This window comes from Mustela erminea, chromosome 13 (genome assembly GCF_009829155.1).
Source record: "Mustela erminea isolate mMusErm1 chromosome 13, mMusErm1.Pri, whole genome shotgun sequence".
In the NCBI taxonomy this organism is placed as follows: Eukaryota; Metazoa; Chordata; class Mammalia; order Carnivora; family Mustelidae; genus Mustela; species Mustela erminea.
This window is the reverse complement of record NC_045626.1, coordinates 2,346,659-2,364,383: the sequence shown is the minus strand read 5'-3', so window position 1 is coordinate 2,364,383 and position 17,725 is coordinate 2,346,659. Positions and strand designations below refer to the sequence as shown.

General features: G+C 57.2%; 1 protein-coding gene across 4 annotated transcripts in view; it reads left to right on the top strand.

Moving 5' to 3' along the window:
* Positions 1-17,725, top strand: part of ZNF236 (zinc finger protein 236) — a 102,514-nt gene that overhangs the window by 71,070 nt on the left and 13,719 nt on the right. For all 4 annotated transcript variants that reach the window (XM_032310281.1, XM_032310282.1, XM_032310280.1 and 1 more), the window contains exons 21-26: positions 3,092-3,195; positions 4,876-5,241; positions 5,977-6,122; positions 6,216-6,456; positions 6,789-6,968; positions 15,045-15,232. In XM_032310281.1, the coding sequence (XP_032166172.1) occupies positions 3,092-3,195; positions 4,876-5,241; positions 5,977-6,122; positions 6,216-6,456; positions 6,789-6,968; positions 15,045-15,232 (1,225 nt within the window). The remainder of the gene's footprint in view (positions 1-3,091; positions 3,196-4,875; positions 5,242-5,976; positions 6,123-6,215; positions 6,457-6,788; positions 6,969-15,044; positions 15,233-17,725) is intronic.

Sequence of the window (17,725 nt, the reverse complement as noted above, 5' to 3'; positions counted from 1 at the left end):
GCCCTGGTGTCAGCAGCGCCCCTTTCTCCGCGGGTTTGGTTACTTCCCCGAGGTCACCACAGTCCTGAGGGGGCCGTCCTCCTCCTGACCTTTGTCACAGGGTCGTGGTAGCCTAACCCACGTCGGTGCGGGAAGGTGAGGGGCAGCCCGCTGCGTACGCCGACAGGGAGAGCGCGCATTCGCGGGACGTCTTTCACGCTGTGCTGTTCCGCTCGTTCTACTCAATCAGCAGCATCACAGTCAAACTGTTACTGTGCCCACTTTAGAAGTCCAGCCTTTAAGTACCCGCGCGTGCAGGACAGAGCGCACGTGGGGTTGTACGTCCGCACTCAGGCAGCCCCTGGGGGTCTCAGATCTTGTGGATGGAGTGGGCTACTGTAGGGCAAGAGAAAGAAAATGAATTCTTTATTGAGGACAGCGCGGTGCTAAGCTGCGTAGGCTTGCAGACCCCATCAGGGACCCGCTGCCCCCGAGTGCTGGTCCATGTGGGGAGCGAGGGCACAGGCACACTCCGGGTGGACAGTGACGGTGTCAAGAGGTAGCCTGAGATTAGGGCCAGTCAGCCCGAGAGCAGCAACTAGCGTGAGGTCAAGTCCAGCAGGCCGGTGAGGAGCTGGAGCCCAGGACGCTGAGCTGTGGGGAGGCACAGCCTGGGGTGAAGAGGTGCAACGCCGTGCGCCATCCTGCAGACCACACGGGCTCTGGGGGTTTGCTCTAGGAGGGAGCCGATGGGTGGAGGTGTAGGGCAGTCCAGCGCCCCGCTGGGTGGGTGGGTGATGGAGCAGGCTGCTCTCAGGACCCTCCACGCGGGGGCGGCGCGGGGGGACAGAGGCTGGTGGCAGAGTGGCTCCTGGGTTGGCCGTGCGTGTCCAGTGAGCATAGAAGGTGACGGCTAGCCTGCCCTCTGCTTCCCACGTGGGGTGGGAGGTGCTCCAGTGAGGGTGACGGAGAGGCGGGTGAGGGGGATTAGGGTGAGCCCACAGGGAGCTGGCAGCGTCCCTCCGGGCTCCCCAGACGTGAGGAGTGCCGTCGAGCCGAGCCTGGGGAGTTAGACAGCAGAGCGTGCAGCGAGGAGCGCGCCGGGCGCCGTCGGGAAGGAGGTGGAGTGCGCTGTAGGTAGGAGTGCGGCCTGGTGGGAGGGACGCCGGGAGGGGAGCGCCCAGGGCGGCTGGTGGGAGCCGGCTTCCATGAGGGGCTGGTGGGAATCCCAGATGAGACTGTCCCGAGGGCCAGGGCCGCCTGTGTGGAGACGGTGGGGACAAAGCTGTGGGGACCCACGCACCATGTTGGACCCCTGCCAGGAGGGGGGCCTGTGGGCAGAGCCCAGGGTAGCCCGCTGGGACGCAGGGTCAAGGTGAGAAACCGCTCCGTCGTCACACATACGAATGTGTCTGCGTCACGACACGGAGTGCAGGACGGCCTCGCGGCTGACTGAGCCTCTCGTTCTGTCCTGCCTCTGAAAGTTGTGGGGGGCTCAGCCTGGCCCGTTAGCTGCCGGGTGGAGAGCAGAGCAGAGCAGAACAGAGCAGAAGCAGGGCACGGGAGGCCGTCAGGTGAGAGACAGCCCTTCCTGCTCCCCACACACAGCCCGACAGCCGTTTCCTAGGTGTGGTTTGGGAAATGTCCGCATGTTACGTCAACATTAAGTTCTGTGATTTTATTTTTTGACTAATTTTTACCTATCATTGGGTCTTAGACCTCTTGGTCAGTACCTGCACTCCCATTACTTTCCTGTTAATGGTGATGTAGTGTCGTGTTTTGGGGAATTCCAAAATTTATCCCATAACACCCTAGTATGAGCATTTAGCTCCTCCACGTTCGATCACTACGTGAGCATTGCACAAGTACTGTGTGAGCACTGCATGAGCACTGCGTGAGTACTGGGTGAGCACTATACAAGCACCACGCGAGTGCTGTGCAAGACTACAGTAGTACCGCTTGAGTACCGCATGAGCACCGCAGAGTCCTGTACGAGCAGCACACGAGTATCATGGAGCACCGCACGAGTACTCTGTGCGTACAGCAGAGTACTACGTGAGCATTGCACGAACACTGCCTGTTCACTGTAGCGTACTATCCCAGCATGACAGGCTACTCTGAGCACCACCTGAGCACCACAGAGTCCTGTACGAGCACCGCACGAGCACTCTGTGAATATAGCCGAGAACTGTCCCAAGTACTGCGTCAGCACTCCGTGAGCACCGCAGGGTACTCTATGAGCACTGCACGAGCACCACAGAGCACTACACGAGAGCTGCAGAGTCCTATACAAGCACTGCATGAACACGGCGTGAGCACCGCAGGGCTCTATATGAGCACCGCCTGAGTACCACAGAGCACTCTATGAGTACTGCCGAGCACTATATAGTACTGTATGAGCACCGCACGAGCACCAGAGGGTACTATACAAGCACTGCCAAGCACCGCACGGGCAGCGTACGAGTACTGCAGTGTCCTGTATAAGTACCGCGTGGCACCACAGGGTACGATATGAGCACTGCACGAGCACCGCGTGGGCACCACAGAGCCCCGTGCCAGCGCCGCACCAGCACCGCGCCAAGCGTGCGTCCCTGTGCACGTGCGTGCGTGGGGGGCCGGTGCTGACAGGTGCTGCCAGCAGGCGTCTGGATGGGTCGTGCCTCTGACGCAGGCCGGTCTCTGAATGCTCCCCGACCGGGCTCAGTGCGTGGATGGGGGAAATGATACCATTTTCATTTGCTCTTTTAAAGGCTGAGTGTGGGCCAGACCCTTCTGTGGGGTTTTCCGCCGCGTGTTTCTTCTGGGCGCTGCGCTGCCCGCGCTTCCACTTCTCTTCCGCTTTCTCGCCTTCTTACCGACTCAGAGGCACTGTTTGGTTTCTAAAAAAGCCCTGTTTTCATTGGTCTTGCAGATTTTTGTTTGTTTGTTTGTTTTCTTCTGGATTCGTTTGTGGTGTTTTTGTGTAGAGTGAAGATTAAAGGTTTTATTTGGCCGGATTTATTCAGCCTGTACTAACACATCGTTTTCATTATGGGGGTAGTTATGAGGTTGTTTGTAACTGGATGTAAAATTAGAATGAAAAAGGCTTCATGTCAATGCCTTCTAATGCTAGGCACGTCCGGATCCACACCGGAGAGAAGCCGTACAAGTGTGACGAATGCGGAAAGAGCTTCACTGTGAAGTCGACTCTGGACTGCCATGTGAAGACCCACACAGGTAAGGACGGCGCCTGGGTCACACGTGGGGCCTTATGGTGACGTTTCCGATTTGCTCCTAGGTATCTTGCCCACAGAAGTACTTTGGGATCCTAGAAAACTTAAAAATCCTGAATGACGAAGAAATAGAGTACGAGGACTTTCGATTCCTGACCTGGGGAGTATGACCTGGGTGACACGGGAGAATGAGCTTGGTCTCAGGTGCCAGCTTGGACGCTGTCTTGTTCTTTAGTCAGACTCAAACCCCTTGTTAAGAAAATTGCTTCTTAGTTTCATTTAGGCCAAAGAGATTTGGGTTGTGGAGGTTTTCCAAGGTCTGGGGATTTAGCAAATGCAAATCTCATTATAGTTCACAGGTAGTTTTTTTTTATGTGGTCAGAAATGACATAAAGGAAAAACATTAATGTCCAGTTTTCAACGGCCGGTTTTTTCCCTTCATCTCATTTGAGGAACTAAAGGTGAATTAATTGTCCTAATGAAAGCCTGTCGAGGCTTCGCTTCTTGTGCACAGGGCATCCCTGTGGTTGGGGGGCAGGCTCCGCACCTTGGGGGTTGGAGCTCTGTGTCCCCTCCTGAGCCGCTCCTCTGAGCCTCAAGTTATCGCCTAGGAAGCGGCACATGGTGAACTCTCGGGACATGGTAGAGGATTCTGGTTCTCAAACTAATTTACATTCTTAATTTTTGGTCACCCATAGAATTGACCAAAAATGTACATAAGAAACTCCACACATTTACGTAAAGCCCCGTGATTCTTTTCTGGTAGGTCACTATTTGGAATTCAGTAGATTCGTGAACATGGCGCGTCCCTTGTGCAGACAGTGTTTCTGTCACTTAGTTGGGCGCTGTGTGTCTGTCTCTCGAGTGATGCTGAGTTGCCGAGGACCATTAGGGGTCCTCTCGGCATCCCAGGTCTGGTGGGGGGACAGTCGCTCTCACGGCCTGTGCCAGCAGCATTCGGGATGACTCGCACACGCGGGACTCAGGGCTGGCTCCCACGCATAAGCCACAGGAAGAAAAGTCTCTGTGAGGAACGCCTCCCCTCCACGCTGGGCTCCTTGGGTGACCTTTGGGGCCTGTGAGCAGGGTTAGGACAGCAGGCGCCCTCGGGGGTGAGTCCCGGTGCGCCCGCCCTGGTCGGTGAAAATTAGTATTGGTTTCCGGGAGCCCTAAGGGAAGCACAGAACCAGGATGCCTTCATCCTCTCAGAGCCTCTCCGGGGCAGGGGAGGTGGGGGACCGGGCACTCAGGTCCACGTCCATGGCCTTTGTCATGCCCCGGGCACAGGAAGAGCCTGGGCGTCTCCGGGGCTGAGCGTGTGAGTCGGCCCAAGGCTCCAGGCCGCTGTCCACCCGTGTGGGTGTGAGGGGTGCTGAGACACGGCCGTGCCTGTCGTGCACCGAGGGGCGGGTGACGGTGTGGTGGGGCTGGCTGCCGCCGAGGCTCCAGGTTGGCGGTGGTGCCCCCCGTGCTGCTGGAGTCCAGGCACCGTGATGGCGTGGGGCTCGCGGTGGGCTGTGGGCTCACTTCGGCGTCTCTGCAGAGCTCTCTGTCCCTTGCAGGGTGTCCTGTGGGAGCACGGGACTCGCCCTCAAGTCCACAGGCCCTGGGTGGGGGTCGGCACTCCGGGTGCCCGTGGGTGCGGTGTCGCCAGCGCCCTGACCCCTGGCCGGCCTTCCCGCAGGTCAGAAGCTCTTCAGCTGCCACGTGTGCAGCAACGCCTTCTCGACGAAGGGGAGCCTGAAGGTGCACATGCGTCTGCACACGGGGGCCAAGCCGTTCAAGTGTCCGCACTGCGAGCTGCGCTTCCGCACGTCGGGCCGCAGGAAGACGCACATGCAGTTCCATTACAAGCCCGACCCGAAGAAAGCCCGCAAGCCGGCGGCCCGGAGCTCGTCCGAAGGCCCGCAGCCCGTCAACCTGCTCAGCCCCGCGCCCGCCGACCCGAACGTGTTCATCATGAACAACTCGGCTCTCGCGGGGCCCTTCGAGCAGAGCGTCCTGCAGCAGGGGCTGCTGGGCCAGGCCGTTCTCCCCGCCTCCGTGTCCGGTGAGTCCGCGGCGGGCGGGGGCCCGGGGGAGGGGGCCCGCCGGGGCCAGGGCGGCGTGTCTCGTCCTCGAAAGCTCCCGGAACGGGCCAGCTGGGACGACCGCAGTGTCGTTGTTCGGACGAGTCACCTTCCATTTCCGCCTGTTCATTTCACGACATCGGCTTGGGAGCGCCGTGGCGGTGGTTCTGGCTTTTTCTCACTGGGTTTGAATGTGGGTTTTTGTCATCGTCCTCTGAGACGTCACAGTGAGATGCCACGGACACCCCCTCTAGAGCAGTGCACGTGACACGGGACACTTCTCTTACTGATCTTGGGTCACCTGGTGCTCGAAACCTGTGACATTGTAGCCATTTAGGGGTTGCGTGGATCCACATGGAGTGACCGTTTCTAGCTAGCGGACATGCCCTGAGGCTTTCCTTCCCTGTAGTGACCTGGGGAGTGACTGAAGCCTGGAAAAACATGATCATTAGTTGCTGTTATAAATCCTGGGCTAATTAATCAGTGTAATGTCTTTGAGCCTTGTTTCTGGGTGTTTAAGGTGGGTAACACTATGGTCAGTTCAGAGGGTTGGTTCCGTGTTGAATTAGCTGAGGTGTGTGTGTGGTGTGGAGGGAGCAGCGGTGCTTGTGGACCGGGCCATGGTAACGGGTAGGTAGCACGCAGGGGTATAAAAAGCCCCAAATGCAGGTGAGCTGCTGTCCTGTCAGGAACTCATCCTTGTCATGTCCCTGCAGCCGGCGGCGACTGGACGGTGTCCCTGACGGATGGGAGCCTGACCACCCTGGAGGGCGTGCAGTTACAGCTGGCCGCCAACCTGGTCGGCCCCAATGTGCAGATCTCGGGCATCGATGCTTCCAGCATTAATAACATCACACTCCAGGTAGGGCGCAGGCCGCAGTGCCTGGGGCTTCGAGGGGTCAGAGCCCCACGTGAGCGTGAACGTGCTGTGATGAGGATCTTGGTTGCTTTGCAGATCGACCCGAGTATTTTGCAGCAAACGCTACAGCAGGGCAGCTTGCTCACCCAGCAGCTGCCTGGGGAGCCCGGCCTGGCCTCCCAGAACGGCTCTCTTCAGACCCAGGATAGCACGGTCCCCGCTAGCGTCGTCATCCAGCCCATCCCCGGCCTGACCTTGCAGCCCACCGTGACATCGGCCAGTCTGACCATCGGCCCGCTGTCGGAGCAGGACCCCGTGATGACCACCAGCAGCGGTGGTAAGTGAGCGCCATGGCAGTTAGGACACCGCTGCCCCTCCCATCTCTGGAAGGCTCGGCACACATCTGCCGTCCCAAGCTTACGTAAGCTTCCCCGGCGACAGGCAGTGTGTGCGCCCGTGTGCTTAGATCGCTGCCTGCACCTGCTCCCGTGGTCCTGCTGGCTTCCGGTTTCCCCGTAAGCTTCTCTGACCTCTGTCTGCACGAGGGAATTAGAGATGACCGATGTTTTCTTTTGAAATAACAGTTTCACTAATTATTTTTAATATAAAGAAGGAGAAGATTACTGTATTTTAAAGTCCGGCCTTGTTTTGTTTTGTAATGATGACCAGGGACTCAAGACCTCGCTCAGGTGATGACATCGCAAGGCCTGGCGTCCGGCTCCAGCGGCCCGCACGAGATCACCCTGACCATTAACAACTCCAGTCTGAGCCAGGTCTTGGCGCAGGCTGCTGGGCCCACTGCTGCGTCGTCCTCGGGGTCTCCCCAGGAGATCACCCTGACCATCTCTGGTTAGTCCCTTCACATTTTAAACCTCCTCTCCCCTGCGATTTGAGCATACCTTGTTCACGTGTGTGTGTGTGTCTGTGCACGTAAGCGTATGTGCGGATATGTGTAGATTTCTTGTTTGCAAAATGGAGTTTGCCATAAAGCCAGGGCTCGGTAGTTTTTGTAATAAATGTGGGAAAGACATTCAGGTTTAGTGACAGAGTGTCACAGCTCAGACCTGACACCAGAAAGGAACAGCGAGAGTCCCTCACGTCCTTCTGGCTCGACTCTGTTGTCCCATCACACTGGTTCCGTCCACGGACAGCAGACGGCGCAGCTTCTTGGGACTGGGATGACGTGTGCGGGCACATTCTAGGTGCTTACCCTCCTCGGAATTCTGCGAGACTGTGTGGACAGTGCCAGGTGTGCTGCGGCACTGGCAAGTGTGGAAACAGGTAGGAAATACCGTCCGGGAGAGCTTGAACTTGGCAAACCAGGCCTGTGTGTCAGCCACCAAGCGAAGGTGTCCTGGCGCCAGGGCGGCCGCGGTCGCGATCGCTCTGTGCTTGGTGCCATGAATTCCCTCCGCACGCTCTCGCCTCGCTCTGCCGGCGGCGAATTTTGTCCGTGTGCTTCGGCCCTGTGACCCTTAGCTGTTTGGTGACGTTAGCAGCAATCTGTGTGACCTTCTACGTGCCAGGCACTATTCTAGTGTTGTACAAATATTAAGGCTAATAACAAATGTTAATACTAATTTCTTTAAGCCTTCTAGCAGTCTTTTATGAGGTTGTCATTGAAGATAAAGACAACATTGTGCTAAGAGGCAGAACTGTCCCCAGAGAGGGCGTGATGGCGGGCGTGGAAGCATTTTACCTTAAATCACGAGAAGTGGTAGTGGGCGGAACGCCGGACCGACCTGGCCAGGGCGCATGCCAGGCCAACAGACTCCTGTTTCAGGGAGATTTCTGCGAAACGTGTGAGTGCAATAGAAAGTGAAGTTACTCAGAAAGAAACCAAAAGCTTTCTTTTTTAGGGAGTGTTTTTATTTCTTTTACTGTATATGACAAACGCGAACCTGTTCTTGGGTGGAGTTTGGTTTTGAGTGGCACGGGGGATTTTGGATGCCGTCAGGCGGCAGACATTAACTTTCAGTTTTGTGTAGTTCGGTCACCTTCCTGCTTTCATTGTATATATCTGAATTTTAATAGTTTTTTTTTTTGTTTTTTTTTTTTAAAGAAGCTATTTTGAGCAAACTGATGTTTCTTGTGTGCTCTCGGCGTGTGGGCACCGCGCCTGTCCCATGCCGAGGGCCCGGAGCACAGGCTTCTTGCCGACAGCTCACATTGTGTGCTGTGGCTTCTGGACGGTGCGGCTCCTTCTCCCGCACTTTCCTGTTACTGATCGTGTAGTTCTTTTATTCCTTATTAGTATTTTCAAAACAGTAAGGAGATGAATTCAACTTATTTAAAAAAAAAATCCCGGAAAGCCTTATCCTAGGGGAAATCTCTACATCAGTTGGTGACCTGAGCTTCGCCCAGACCTGGGGCTTGAGACTTCTTGTCCTCCGTCCTCGTTACTGAGCTCGTGAGAGAGGGCGAGTCACACGTCAGCGCCTCCGTCCCTCGTGCTGAAAGGGCTGCAGGGAAACGTCGAGCGTGTGGTCACCTGTCGAGAGCGTCTAGGTAGGATTTTTAGTGACTTTGTAAGAGGTTCTCTTGTCCGCTGGCGTGCGCACTCACACGGGCTTGTCCGTGCCATGAAGGGGTTATCGCTTCCGCCGAGCTCTGGGGCTTTCAGCAGTTCAGAGGTCATATGAGAAAGAAGTTGAACCTCGGGTAAATGGCACCACTAGGGCTCAGGCTCCTCTGTCTGCACCAAAGCCCTCTTCTCTGGTGTCTCAGGCAGTTTTCTGCAGAGACTCAGAAAAGCGATGCCCACATCCTGTGACCCTGCAGCCGGGCCTCCGGGAGACGCTCCGCTGCCGGTCAGAGTCGCGTGTCCTGCAGCTCGCCCAGGCCCAGCGCCCGCTTCTTCTTGCTTCCGCTTCTGCAGGGCGGGCTGAGGACGCTGCGGGTGGCACAGCCGAGTGCGGCGCCCCTCGTCCGCGGGCACGTTTCCCTCCAGTCTTGCAGAGTCATCTCGCTTCTGCCTAACTTGACGGCAGATTTTTTTTAAAGTAACTGGTTTGTGTCCGTCTTCCCGGAGCACCGGGCGTGGGTTTCCCAGACGCGTCAGCGGGCCTTCGGCTCTCCTGGGCGCGCGCCGTCGGCTGGTCCCAGTGTGGGGCACTCGGGCTGCGGGAGCCCTGAGAGCCGTGGTGCAGGGAACCCTCCCCCAGGAGCCGCAGCACTGCTGCCTCCCCGAGCCCCCACGGTGGGAGGTTGGGGGCTTCTGGTATCATTTCATGACGTCCCTTCGGTCCGCGTCACCACACGTTTGCCACACCGGCTGTCTCCCGCGTCTGCAAGTATTTTCAACTCCGTGTACGTTCTGGTCAACAAGTAAGTAATTTGAAGATCCCGAGTCTCGCGTTAACGTAGCAGTCCCAGGGGGCCCCTCGGAGTGCTTTACAGCTTAGGAGCCGGCACAGACCCTGTGTTTCAGGGAGCGGTTTCACGCCGTCTCGCTCTCGCCTGGAAGTAGGACTGAATGAAGCAGCTGGCGTTCTGCAGGATGTCCCTGTGTGTTTCACCCGCTCGCCAGGATGTGGGCTAACGGATTCCTCTGCGATATCTCAGTGTCGGTTCCGTCCAGGTCGGGGTCTCACTCGGCCCAGCGCTGGCAGAAGGAGGAGCACAGGGCTGGGTGCTTGGCGGCCGGCGACCCGTCTGCAGGGGCCCCCCAGCCCGAGACAGCGGCCAGCCGCGCGCACAGGGCGCCACACCGAGCTGCTCAGGTGGGCGGCCGGCGACAGTACTGGGGACGGGCCCGGCGGCTCTCCCGACTGCTGTCGCTGCGTTCCGCTGCCAGGATGTGCGCTCGTCTCTCTGTCCGGGACAGATTTCTGTGCTCGTCTCTCTGTCCGGGACAGATTTCTCTAGAGCTGTCCACCAGCGAGTCCTGCTGACGAGGGGACGAGGCACCGTGTGGTGATGCGCGAGGGCATTTGGGGTCCACGCTGCCTCCCGCCACCTGCGTGGGGACCTGCCGCGCTCGTGGCCCTGTGCCCCGCGGCGAGAACTGCCTGGCGCCAGCCCCCAGGACGAGTTCAGAAGGCATCTTTCTGAGGTTTTGAAGTTAGACTTTGACAAATAAAAGCATAAGAGCTCCGGAATAGTAAGTCACAGATTCACAGGGACTCATCAGTGGTTACGATGACAGGCCTGTCTCCTTGTCTAATTTATCTTATAGAGATTTTATTCGTTTCTTAGCCCTCTTATCTTCCAGCTCTGGCATTTTTTGAGAAAAATTTCATTTTTAGATTCAGTTGTAGCTACAGGAAAACCTTTTTATCCCACGCTTATTTGTAATGCTTTCTTAAGCCATAATTCGTTTCTTCAGCAGAAGACTGTAAGTCTGTTCTGAGGTAAGAATTGTCCATCTGTGGGTGTGACACTGAGCAGGACAGACACGGTCCCTTCACATTTTGGACCCTAGAAACTGAAGGAACAGGGAACTTACTGAAGAGTGTGTAAAGCATGGTGAAATGTCGCGGAAATGGCAGATAGAGGACAGCAGGTTGTAGGTCACAGAGCACCGACCTGCTGGGGACGGCTGCTGTAGGAGTGGGAGCGAATGTCCCGAGTGCCAAGCAGAGGCCCGTGAGCTGAGATGGGCGGGCATGTCCAAGGAGGGCACGGGCCGCCTGGCATGTGGAGGAGCTGCCTGTCCACCCCTCCGTCTACTGATGTGCGCGGCGCCTGCGTGGTTAAGGACTTTGTCAGAATCCTGTGTTGGCAGAGCCGGCCTGCATTTCTGGCCCGTGATGTTCCCGTTGCATCTGTAATCTCTGTGATTTGGTGATTCGTGGCCAGTGTGGGTGGTGGTCGTGGGCTCCGTCCAGCTGTCCCGGTCCACTTCCCTGGAGAGCGTACCGGCCGGCAGTGCTGGAATCCCACGTCTTCTGGGAGCTCAGCTTGACCTCTTTCAGGAGCCCTTGGCAAATGGTTGGGAAGACCGTGGAGTTTCAGGAGTTTCAGCTTACATGGAGTGGTTGGTTTTCTTCTGTTACTGCGGTGGTCCTGGACGTTTGCTGGTGCGACATTCGACATCGCTCAGAGCAGGAGGTGCTCTGACCACGTGCAGAGCGCGTGTGCTCCGAGGGCTCTGCCGTCGTCTGGGCAGCTGGACCTGGGGTGTGGGACCTCGGGCATCGCCGCCACATGTAGCGATGGAGTCTCCCCTCGTCGTTGGGGGTGGGGTCTCCGCACGGTGGGAGCTCCAAGCAGCAGCCCAAAGGCCGCTGTGGACCACATGCTGACGTTTCTGCAAACACCACAAACATCCCCTCTTCTCCTGATCGAATGGTCTCTTCTTCAGGCCCGCTGTCTCCGAGCCAGCAGAAGACACGTCTTTCCTTCAGCTTGATCTGCTGCTTTATTTAAAGTGTTTTTCCAAGGAATTCCGTGAAATAAATTTGAGTTCGTAATTTAAAATGTTCAATGATGTGATAAGGGCTGTTATAAATGGAGGGTTCGTTTTCTATGATGCAGGCCTGTTGTATTCTGTCCCCAGATGCCTTTGGCGTCCCTGAGTAAACCTGGCTATGGGGACAGAGTCTTCATACGTTGAACTCGGGCTCCGTGATGGTGGGCGCGTGATTTTAGAGGCTTGCGCGTTCCACGGGTACTGGTTTCCATACCAGAGCTGACCCTGTGGGTGGAACGTTGGTCAAGAGATCGCAGCTTAGCAGGGCGATGTTTTCCTGAGCGTCAGAGTCCCTTCCAGGCCAGGCTGCAACCTCAGCATGAGGGAGTTGAAACTGAAACGACTTTGTGATTAGACATGTGTCTTTTTTTTTTTTTTTAAGATTTTATTTATTTATTTATTTATTTGACAGACAGAGATCACAAGTAGGCAGAGAGGCAGGCAGAGAGAGAGGAGGAGGAGGCAGGTTCCCTGCTAAGCAGAGAGCCTGATGTGGGGCTCGATCCCAGGACCCTGAGATCATGACCTGAGCCGAAGGCAGAGGCTTCAACCCACTGAGCCCCGCAGGTGCCCCCAGACATGTGTCTTCTAAGGGAGACAGTCGAGCAGTAGCTCTCGGTGTGGGAAAGCTAGATCATAGCCAAGCGAAGGTGCCCGTGGCTGGTGTCCTCAGGACTTCTTTCCGGGCATGAGATGTGGTCGAGGCTCTGTGCTTTTGGGACAGCTCTGGCCCTCCACATCCACAACAGGATGGGACACACGTGGTTTCCAAGGACGTGGTCGCACTCGGTGTGCGTGCCCTTCCAGAGGCAGAAGCATTACCAACAGAGGCTAGACGTTTAACACAGGTTTTTAAGGAACTTATCTCAGGTGGGTATTATCTTTTTGTTCTTCCTTTTGTCCACTATTAATTCACTTGTGATGAATAAGTTGAGTTAGGCTCTCAGTGAAGAAAAGCCACAGTTCCTTTTTCCTTCCTTTGTACGCTTATTTTAGCCTTTGTTTCTTCTAGACTTGAGTATGATCAGTTACTTACTTCCCGGCAACTCAGAAGTCTTAACATTCCCCACTTGTAGGCACATCTTCTAATTCAGGAGGACCTTCCCCTACTTTCTCCTTGGGGATGAAAGGCGAGACGAGGTGTCTCCTGTCCCCACAGCAAACACCCACGCCTTTCTTACCACGTTTTTATCTCAAGAAGAACCTGATCTCACATCCTTTAAACTACTTAGGACACTTTCCAAAATTATCACTAAGATTTTCTCAGAAGCTGCGAAAACGTGTCCCAACAAAGATTTAAGATGGTGTTGGGTTTGATGATTGTGAGGGATTTACTGATCCTCTGGAGATGACTTTGTCTGAGGGAGAACCATGAACGCAGGGAGACCTGTGACGTGCCCTGGAGGCCTCGTGCTTTCAGAGCGGCTGGATGAGGCCCGGAGCTGAGAGTCCGCAGCCTGTGCCCCAATCACACCAGGTTCCAGGCCGAGAGGATTTAGTTAGAATGAAAACTGGTTTGTAGAGCTTTCAGTAAATCTTTTTCTATATAATTAAGAACTATATATTGAAGAAATGTAATTATAGCTTTGGCTCAGTTATTCCATTGCATGCTCAAGAAGAGTTAATTTTTCCTGCTCATATCACCTGTTTGGGGACCATTTGGGGATAGAAGTTCTGCGTGAACTGACACCATCCTCTTGGTGGAAAATGTCTTGATTGCAGAACCGAGCTGAGCACTCACTCACACAGTGTTGGCGTACAGCTGCGAACCCCGGCACTGGCTGAGGCTCGTGTCCCCACGGACCTCCGTGTCCGGACTCACTTCCGCTCAGCGACACGCAGGCTTCTGACTTCTCTTCGGGTTTCCTGAGCCGCACAGTCCTGAAGCCCTCCCCACCCCCGCCGCCGCGCGTGGACGACCATCAGGGTCCGAGGCTGCTGCTGGGAGCGGAGAGCAGACTTTCCTGTGTTTCGGGGGTTCGGGTGAGGTGCGAAGTCTCGGCCGTGTGAGTCACCGCGAGCCCCGCTAGCGTTGGGTTTCGCTCTTTGTGGCGACTCTTCCGGCGAGACTTTCAGCACGTGCTTCCCTCGACCCGGCGCTCGGACGGCCCAACCCCAGGCTTCGCCCTAGCGGTCATGAGTGAACCCCAGTTCGGGTCGCCGGCCGCCACGGCGTTCTCGGGTCTGCTTTTCCCTCTCCGTCTGTGGCGTCGCCGCCGCGGGCGCGTGCCGGACCGCAGGGAGAGCCCGCCGCTGAGCCGCCGCTGAGCCGGCGCTGGTAGCCGCGGACCTTAGAACACGCACCTCCGCAAACCCACACTCCGGCCCGGGCACGTCCCCGGGGTCCGCGCCGCGCAGGTGCTCGGGGGGCTCTGACGAGCCAGTGTCCGGAGCCCCGAGGGCCGCTGCAGGGCAGACTCAGCCTCCTAATGGTTGTACCGCTTTGGAAGGTTCCAGGTCTGTGCGGCACAGTGTGGGACCCCCAGAGTGTGGATCTGTGGAGGCCTCGTGTTTGCAGGACTCCCGTTACGAGTGAGTAACCTGGCTCCCCGCGGGCCCCTGACCGCTCGGCACCGGCGCGACCCGCGGCCCACAGGGCGGCCCAGGCGTCTCTTCCTGTTCTGTGTGTGAACCCGATTAGGAGACTCTTTCCACCTTTCCTTAGTCACTGCCTCGGTGTCTATGGCCCCCGGCCCTGGGGCTGGCGCCGTGGGAGCTGCAGGTCACGTGCGGTAGAGGAAGGCAGGGCGGCTGGTGAGAAGTGCGCATGCGTGCGTGTGAACATGTATGCGCACGTGTGTCACGCTGACAAGTGAGAACTCCCGAACTCGTTTTCCGTGGGTGCCCGCCAAGGCCTCGAGAGTCGCGGGCTCAGCCCGCCCCATCGGCCAGCCGCGTGCGTGAGTTTCTGTTCTGTACGAAAGGCCTTCCCTTGCCCGGGTCTGTCCCGGATGTCGTCCTTTCTCTCGTCACTGGCCACGAGGGGAAATAAAACGATCTTGTCTTTTCAACGGAAACTGAGACGTCGTGCGGGGCGAGCCGTCATTTAAAGGGGTGCACGCGGCGCGTCTCAGCCCAGGCCCACGCACGGGAGGGTGACGGGGGCTCCGCGGGTGAGGTCGCGCCGGAAGCCGCGCTGCCGATCCATGCTCGGTGGGTCCCAGGTCCTCCTCTCTTCGGGCTCCTCCCCGGGCCGAGGCGGGGACGGTGTCCCGGAAGTCCTTGGCCGTTTCCTTCTGCCTTAGCAGCAGGGACTTGGACTGGAGGGTCGTATTTTTGCTCTTTTCTGTGTTGTCCTTGATGTTCTACTTAAGCAGAGTGTATCTACGCATAAAGATACTTAGAAACTGGAGACGTCTGGGCATAAAATCGCAGTGAGAGATTCTCGGACTGCCTCGGTGTCGCTTCAGAAGCCCAGGTCATGTGACGCGGCTTCTGACAGAGGAGTCCTCACTCCCGCGGCGGTCGGACCGGCCGGCTGCGCCACTGATGTGCTCGCTCCTCTTTTGTAGAGCTGAACACCACCCCTGGGAGCCTTCCTTCGACGACACCCATGTCTCCATCGGCCATGTCTGCTCAGAACCTGGTCATGGCGTCGTCAGGAGTGGGAGGAGACGCCAGCGTCACGCTGACCCTGGCCGACACGCAGGGCCTGCTCTCCGGAGGGCTGGACACGGTCACGCTCAACATCGCGTCTCAGGTAGGGGCTGCCCTGCCCTTTGTGGGGGGCCGTGGCATCTTAGTTTCTTCTTTCCCGACTGGACATGCTGAACATTGTTTCCCGAATTGAAGTGGTTTTTCTTCTGACTGAAATACAATGACGGTGTTAGATGCAGAGAGGACAGAACAGGAAGATAAAACGGAGAAAACAGGAGAGACTCTGTTTAAAATCCCCTTCCCAGACGGACCCACGACGGAGCTTTTAGTGTCTCTCTGTCCTTGCGACCCTTTACATGCAGACACATGACACGCGTGGGAACGTTTCTCTGGGAGTGAGCTCGTGCGTGTCAGGTGCCGGGAACTTCCCTCTTACACTGTGACTGTCTTCCCCGTCTGTGATATTTTAATTCTTCTTACTTTTTAAGATTTGTATTAATTTTTTTAGAGAGACACGGCCGGCACACAAACGGGTAGTTCAGGGAGAAGCAGGAGGGGGCGTGTGGGGCCCTAGCGGTGACCCTACAACCCTGACCTGAGCCGGAGTCAAGAGCCGGATGCATCACTGCCCGAGCCCCTCGGGGCCCCCACCTCCGTGGTCACCGCCCGACCCGGGGCCCCCACCTCCGTGGCCAGCAGTGGCCGTGTTTTCTAGTGGCGGCGCCGCATTGAGTTTCATGAGTTTGTTGAGGGCTGTTTTGAGAGCTCGGGGTTTGGCTAAGTAGCGTCGGAATTCCCACACTCGCGGTGACTTACGGTCTCAGGCCACTGCCTGCGACGTGCAGGGTCGACGGCTGCGCGTGGTGGGTACTGCGCTGAGCTGGTGAGCTGGTGAGCTGGTGAGCTGGTGAGCTGGTGAGCTGAGACACCAGACGCCTTTCAGAGTCTGGTTGAAGAACGTGATAGATAATAATGAAGACGGATACAGGCCCTGCCGCTCGCCCCCGTTTTACGCACCTGTCCCTCTGCAAGCCCGGCAGGGTGTGCCGGGGTCGGGGCGGGGTTTGCTTGTGTGCACTTGGGCTTGCCGCCCCCGACGAGGACTGAAGACTGTGTGGTCCTGGGTGGGAGACCTTGGCCCGTCACACCCAGCCGCACGGGACTGTTCGGACTCTGGGTTTGGTTCTGCCGCTTGTGAGAGGCACGTTTGCCCGCCCAGTCCATGCAGAGCCAGTCCCCGGCGGTTTGTACCGCTGCTCAGCTGTCCGGTGCCGTTGGTGGAAGCCCCCCAGGGCCCCTGGCGGGAGTCAGATCCTGTGGGAGCACGAGCCGGCTGCAGGGGTGCCGGAGGCCGGGGCCTGCGTCTCTTCTGCCGCTGAAGGAAGGGTCTCACGGAGTTCTTCACACGGTTTCCCGTCTGCTTTCCGTCCTGCATTACTAACACCCATTTGTCGGGCCGTCCTCACCCTGCTGGGTTATGAAAATTAGTGTCACCTTTTCCAGTGACAGGCGGAACCGGAGAAGCCAGCCTGATGTCAGTGGTGTGTTTTCCTTCTGGACGCAGGAGGCAGGGAGCCTGATCGGGGTGTGTGGGTGCTGTGTCCTTACGAACCACCTGGGACTCTCGTGGTGACGACTGTAGACATAAGCTTGTAGCCCAGCCCTGGGGCCACCTCGCCACTGACCGGCACGGGCAGGGTGCAGGCATCTGTGCGGGGGGGTTGCTGTCCTGTGGCCCATGTCCGTCCGCTCTCAGGCTCCGGTGGCTTCTCACTGGACATTTGTAACTTAAGAAGTAGTCATAACGTAAAAATTCTTTATGATACAAATTTTAGTGAAATTTAAAGCCTTTGAATAACTTTTGTGGAGGTGCAGGGGGGCGTAAGGTTTGATCAGAAAAAGCCAGAGAGGCATTTATTTCTATGATTATGGGTTTGTTTTCTGTTTGCTAAATCATATCACTTTGAGAATTAATGATCGTTGCAGCAGCAGTGAAGGCTCAAGCCGGAGTTCTCCGTATTTGCCAGGTTCCGTTTTTAAAGTCAGTAGATGTTGGCTGGGGGAGCTGCTGGGCCCCCGGTCCTGCCCCCGCGCTGGCTCATGGATGCCCCCCAAGCAGGTGCAGGGATTGGGGCCGAGGAGAACGCTGCTGCCCTGAGGGGGTTCTCGGAGGGTGTCGGAACCAAGTGTTGCCGTGACAGGGTCAGCGCAGTGAGGAAGGCCCGTGTGCAGGGTGAATGCAGTGGCAGGCGCGGCTCCTGGTCCCACCGTGGCCCCATCAGCCGGCCCCCCGGTGATTCTGTTTGCAGGTTTCCAAAAGGGACGTGTGCATGTGCTGCTCTTGTGGTGAAAATCCTTCCGTGGTCCCTGCTGCCTTCAGCACCAAGTCCACGTTTCTTCACGTGGCCAGAAAGAGTCTCTGCTGTCCGCTCACCGCCCCCTTCCTGCCTCCAGGGTCACACCCAGCACAGATAGCAGACCCCTTCCTCCGATCTGTGGGCCAGGGCCGTGGCAGGCCACGGCAGACCACGCCACGCCACGGCAGGGAGTCCTCTGCGTCTGTGGTCCTCTCTGTCTTCGGCCCCAGCGTGGATGT